The sequence below is a fragment of the Strigops habroptila genome, chromosome 8 (genome assembly GCF_004027225.2).
Source record: "Strigops habroptila isolate Jane chromosome 8, bStrHab1.2.pri, whole genome shotgun sequence".
Lineage (NCBI taxonomy): Eukaryota > Metazoa > Chordata > Aves > Psittaciformes > Psittacidae > Strigops > Strigops habroptila.
In genome coordinates, this window is record NC_044284.2 from 41243297 (window position 1) to 41249566 (window position 6270).

The 6270-nt window shown below is 49.3% G+C and overlaps 1 protein-coding gene across 1 annotated transcript in view; it reads left to right on the forward strand.

Moving 5' to 3' along the window:
* Positions 1-4766, forward strand: part of TDRD5 (tudor domain containing 5) — a 27310-nt gene extending 22544 nt beyond the window's left edge. Inside the window, exons 12-13 of the mRNA XM_030495814.1 lie at positions 2620-2833; positions 3663-4766. Coding sequence (XP_030351674.1) covers positions 2620-2833; positions 3663-3862 — 414 coding nt within the window. The 3' untranslated portion in view covers positions 3863-4766. The remainder of the gene's footprint in view (positions 1-2619; positions 2834-3662) is intronic.
* The last annotated feature ends 1504 nt before the right edge of the window (positions 4767-6270 follow it).

The following is a 6270-nucleotide window of genomic DNA, read 5'->3' on the forward strand; positions in this document are numbered from 1 at the left end:
TTCCAGGCTACTGCTATCTATATCTCTAGCACCCACATGGACTACTAAGAGGGGGTAATAGTCAGCAGGACTTACTAGAGCAGGCAGCCTCTCAGCAACATCCCTGATCCGAGCCCCTGGCAGGCAACACACCTCCCTCGAGACTGGATCAGGCCGGCAGATGAGCGCCTCTGTGCCTTTCAAAGTGGAGTCCCCTACTACTATGACCCTCCTCTTTTTCCTGGAGGCACCAGTAGCGATCCTCTTTACTGGTGCATCAGCAGGATGCTCATTAGGTGTGGTGGGTGCTTTCTCATTAGCCCCCTGCAGAACCGCGAAGCAGTTCTGGGTGGGGACATCAGATTTAGGAGGAAGCCCCTTGTCGTTAATTGTGCTCTTCCTCCTTTTTTTGTTTGTTTTTCTCGTGACTAATTCCCAGCTTCCTGGGTTGCTGCCCTCTTTCTTTCCTATATGAGCAGTGCTAGACGTTTGCAGCCCCTGTGCAGTTTGGGCCTGGAGCAAGCAGCCCAGCTTCCTCTCAGCTTCCCTGGCATCTTTTAGCTCACCAACAGCCCCCCGCAGCTCAGCCACCTGCTGCAGGAGTGCCTCCACCAGGGCGCACCGAGTGCAGCCCTGTCCATTGTGCACCCTCGCCTCAAGAGACCAGTCGAGGCACTTTCTACACTCTGAGGTCTGCGCCGCAGCCTCCCCTCTCATCGGCTCTGTCTTTGGGGCAGAGCTCCCAAAGCGGGCCCTGGTCCTGAGGCGAGTGCTCACCTGCCTGCTCGCCCTGCCTGCGCCAACTGCCGCGCCACGCCCTGTTTGCCCGCCCTGGTCGCTCGCGCTCCCTGGGATGGGTTTTTACCCACTGAGGGCTGGTGCCGTCACTCCTGGCGCCGCCCCCTGTGAGTCAGCTGCTCGCGTCAGCTGAGCTGCCGGCTCATGGGCAAGTCCTGTCGAGGACTTAAGGCTCCCTCAAGGAAGAGGGACCCTTGGGAGTGAGAGAAGAGGAAATCTTCTGGTAGCATGTGCAGGGCTAAATTAAAATGAGATGGAGGCAGATGGGTAGGTAGCAATAGGGTCCTTGTAAGCTAACTTAAATGCTCCCCTGCAAGTATTAAACTGAGTTTCAAAGCATAGGATCTTTCTAACTGGAATAGAGAGGTCCTGGGGACGTTTTCTGTCCCTGGCTGTGATCTCTGTTACAGTCTTTAGAAGAAGTGACAAGAATTTCTATTGAGGAAAGACACTGGGATGAAAAAATAATCCCACCTGTAGGCATTAGGGGGAGTGAAATGCACCAGTCAGCTGGTTATGAGGATAGATGGGAGGACTTTGTTTCTCTGATTCCTGCTCATCTCTTGGTCTTAGGGTTTTGTGGCAGCATCACCAAGTGGCATTCCCTCCTTTTCAGTTTTCACTGCTCATGTTTTCCTTTTCAATGGTAGTGTTCTCAATTGTGCAATTCAGGAGGAAGAGTAGATACTGCCTTGCTTCCTGCCCCTCGCAGCACTCTAGGGTATCTTGTCTGGTTTGCCTCTTCTGTAAACTGAACAGCCTCCTGTTTTAATTATTTCCATCCCAGCTTTTTCCAATGCTAACAGATGTTTTTAGTGTCCACCCTTACACCCTGTCTGTTTCTGCTTTGTCCTAGAGTGGCAGTGACACTGCCTGCACTGCAACAAGGATAGCATGGGTAGCAAGAGGAGACAACAATTATCTTTTAACCTTGTTCTTTCTCTTGTTCTAACACTCATATTTTTTGCCGCATGTTAGGCAGAGGTTTTCAATGGGCTGAAGGTATCATGCTGAGTCGTTGGTTAATTTAGTCAGCACTAAATTTCTGCTGCCCAGCTGTTGTAGGTCTCCTAGATACTTCAGGAGTACCTCATGGTCCCCTTGTGGGGGACAATTTAAATTGTTTAAATCTGCTTGTGTAAAACAATTGTGGTGTTCTGGGCTAATCCTCTTAATGCATTCTCACCAATGGGTGAAGCACCTCTGGATGCTGATCCACCCCTTCTGAAGGTGGATGCCTTTCTTCTGGTGCCTTGACAACAGAAGAACCCTGGACAGCAAGCACCTTAGTTTTGAACAGCTGTGGTTGGGCAAGGTGAATTGCTTCTTGTCTGTGGTTTCACTACTTTTCTCCTCTATACTGAGTTAACAAATACAAACATTGCCTCAAGTCGCTATCTAGGGCTGAGACATGTGTGATGATCCCTGAAACTTAAATATAATTTGCATTCTAAGCAAAAATGCAGAGGGACTTCCTCTGACTCAGCTCCCACTCCGTTGCAGAAACTCCCTCTCTCATTGCCATCATTTGTTCTGTGTGGGGCTGCTGATAGATGAACCAGCTGTTAATTCCTTGCTAAGACATGATGATTTGTATCTTGTAATAATCTGTCACTCTTCAGCTGTGTAGGAAAACCTTCTGGCCAAGGTTGTGAGGAGCTAGGGGTCTTTGTTGGGGTGTGGGGTTTTGGGGTTTGTTTATTTGTTTTGTTTTTCAAATCATCCACTTGCTGACATTCCAGTTCTTCGCGGACTTTGAGAGATAATAAAGATTAGAGCAGCTAATGAACCAAGCATGCACTAATCACACCCTCTCCTGAGTTTTTTTATATACATTTGCAGACACCTCATTGTCTTGAAGAGTCCTCAAAGCCTGCTGTCCTATTCAAGTCAGTGGAAGACTCTTACACCTCCTATATGTACTCCAAGGAACCAGGAGGAATGAGCCAAGATAAGCCTGATCAGATAGAAAGATTTTCCAACAATCTCCAACTTCGTGAAGCTGTACATCCTTCTGTTCTGCTTATGGCAATACCGTTTATGGACAACCATAACAGTACGAATAGATTTGTCAGTTAAGGTTAACATGGCAGAAAGCCAAGCAGTCTGTTACTGTGCTGTGAGTCTTGCAGTCACTATTGGGTGTCTTAGGACTGGTGCTGCTGCTTTGCTAGATGAAAATGTTGGTCTTTCCATGGGATGGAGAGGCAACAGTGATAAATGGCTGGGTGCAATGCATCGGTTTGACCTTTGTGCAGCTAAATGGATTCCTAAATGTCTAATGGGAACAAATGTATTGAGGTTTATTTCTCCCTCTGTTGATTTTTGTCTTTTTTAGACTTTCTGCTGCTTTCATGCAGAAGTCTTTCTTTCTCCACTTCATACATGAGCCTATTTGTTTCATACCAAGAGCCTCTCAATCTCTCAACTGTAAGGGACAAAAGCTTTTTTTTTTTTAAACCTTATAAGGTCCCTGCCTGGGTGTTCGTTTTCCATCTTCCAAATGATGAAGAAATTTACAACACCCATATGAGAGTTGCCTGTTTTGCAAGGTAGATTAATGACTCGCTAAAGGCAGTGCCTGTCTGTGCCTCGGAACAGAGCTTTCTGCTGTCTGTCTGGAGCGGAGACCCAGTTCTCCAGACAGGACCTACTCAATTCACAGCTGATTTCCCATCTCTGGGCAAACTGGGGGGACCACTGGGAGGAGTGGGTGAGAGGCTCTTGGCTTATACAGTGTTGGGCTCATCACATAGGTGGGCAGTAGAAAGTCCTCTTGCCGTGACCTGGTAAGGTCCAGGCCAAATGTATTTCAGCCTAAACTGGAGCTCTTAGAGTTGCCAGTGTCGATACCATCTTTCTTTTCTGTGTCCTTCCTTATGCAGATGAAGAGCAAATGAAGAGCAAAGACCATCCTGGGAGTCTTGCAGTTAGCCTGTGCTTTGCCAGTGGGCTGTCTGACGTGGGGCTGTCTCGGAAACTCTATGTGCCTCCTACAACGCTACCTGCAGTGCTGGCAGCTGCACGCTTAGCCTCTTCCAGTAACTACTTCCACTGGCTCCCCAGCCTGAGAAAAAAGGTGTGAGAAGAGGGGAGAAGCTGGAGCCGCTGCTGAGGGCAGCAAAGGCCCTCTCTGTGACTGTGCTGTCATTTTCTTTGTTCAGAAATGTTTAATCCCTTGAAAATCTTGGAGTCTTACATCTTTTCATATGTGCCCGGTACATGTGATAAATGTTACTTTTACTGTTAGGAAAGTAGTTTGGTTTTGTTGTGCTGGTTTACTGCTCTTTAATGGTTCAGGAGAACAGTTAAGTGTCACATTATGTTATATATCCTTTAAGTTTAGGAGACGGAAACTAACTGACTGTCCCTCCCTCCTTCAGCACATGAGCAGTTTGACATTGTGCGCGGAGAGATGTTTTTGGTTTTTAACACAACGGATGCTCTACGCGCTCCTTGCTGTTAGAAGAGCTGGTTGTATCCCAGCTCAAGCCTCAGTCTATGGAGGTGCTGGTAACTTGCAAGAGGAAACCTTTCCCAAGAAGAAGATGCTCTGATTTGTTGGTGAATTATGATGCCCCTCATACAAGGCATCAGGAATCCCATGTTACAGATACTGAATGAAATCTCTGAAAAATCCAGAGAAAGAAAGCTTTATGTTGGCCATGTTTATGTAGATCCTTGCCTGTGGCAAGAAATCCTCTTGGGCTTGAGTTTGTTAATGCAGAGAAGAGCTGTGGAAATAGAAGTGCCCTGGTTATGAATGCTGGTGTTCAGCTGGTTTGCTGGTGCCCAGACTGTTCCTCACGTCTTCAGGGGCTCCAAGGACCATTTTGTACCCACTTGCAAACATGCCAGAGGTATGCTCCACTGCAGACCACCAAGTAAAGCTCAAGAGAGGGTTCAACATTAATACTGCAGTGGATAAAAGACCAGCATAAGAAGTTTATTGTTTGGATTTGATCTTTAAAGCTCTCTTCCAACCCAAACCATTCTATGACTATTTTGTTTTAATTTCAGCATTTAGGGGTGGTTTTGGATGTGAAAGGTCTAAAAAAAAAAAAAGGGGGGGGGGGGGAAGAGAAAGAAAATCTGGGGCTCATTGGGAAATGACCATGCAGAAAGCTGAGGAAGGAGACTGAAGCAGAGAGGTAAGGAGCTGGGCCTTTAGCAGGGGCTATAGAACCCTGCAGGGAGGTTTAGAGGTTGCCTGACTTCTCTGGTCCCGTGTTCAAGCTGGGGACTTGCCTCAGTTATCTAGCGTAGGGAGTAACTGAAACAGAGCTGAGGCTGCTCGCAGCTGTCTGGCGATGGAGCACTTGCCTCCAGCACTGCCCTCTCTGCCGCAGGAGTCCTTTTTGGGTTGCAGGGAGGTGAGAACTGTGGCTAGTCCTGAGGAGACCCCTGTGCCCTCTGCTGCCTGTCCCCGGGCTGCAGCGGGGGGCCAGCAGGCTGGAGGAGCTGTCACCACGTCCCTGCCAGATCACTGCTAGGTGGCGGCCGAGGCTAGCTCTCTGCTCCCTTCAGCCTAAAACTCTGCGGCTCTGGGGGGGGTCAGGGAGGTGAGGAGCTGAAGAAGATCCTGCTGGGTGGGCAGCATCCCCATCCCCGGCTGGGGCTGCCTCTGGGGCACAGCAAGTCCCGCAGCTGCCTGGAGATGTAACTGGGAGCTTTTGGGGATGGGTGCTATAGGGATCTGGGATGGGTGTGTGTTAACACTGGGAGCTTACATGTGTGCAGAAAGTGAGAAGTGAGCCTGTTCTGGGCTATTAACCACTGCACATCACCCTTTTTGCATGTTCTTCCTGGGTACCTGTGGGAGGTGGTGTGCAGGGCTTTGCTGCGATCCCATGCTGGTGCTTAACTGGTCAGGATATCTTTATTCCTACGAGTTTTTGCCATTCACGTGTCATCTGCAGGTGCTTAATCAGTTTTCTACACCCTTTCAATCAAGATAAAAGGTGTGTGAAGAACTGAAGAACTTTAACCCTCAGCCTGGACAGCACTCCCCCCCGGCACCCAAGGGGCAGAAAACCCACCTGGAGCTGTTCCCCTGCTCCCGGGTGACCTGGGTTGATCTTTCCCATCTGTGCGGCAGCATCTCCCTCCCCGGAGCAGCTCAGGTCATGTTTCTCGTGCCTAGCAGGTCCGTGTTTGTATGTTTGTTGCCTAAGGCGGTAGAAAAAGAGAAAGACGCCTCGGGGGCTGGAAAGCGATGCCGCATTCGTGTCCCTGCTCTGGGGCACCGCTGTGCTGGTGGCAGGCAGTGGGGAAGGAGAGGTGGCTGTGCCAAGCATCGGAAAAAACCTGAGCGAGACACGAGGGACCCAGCCCTGCAGAGGGTCTGATAAAAAGGAGGAAGATGTTCTGCTCTGTGACAACCCTGTCTCTGCAGGTGTCAGGTCTGTCCTGGAGGGGCTGGGGAATCCCCCTGTCCTCAAGGAACAACTCCATGGGGCACTGTGGGCCCTTTCACTAGAGTACCCAGTGTTC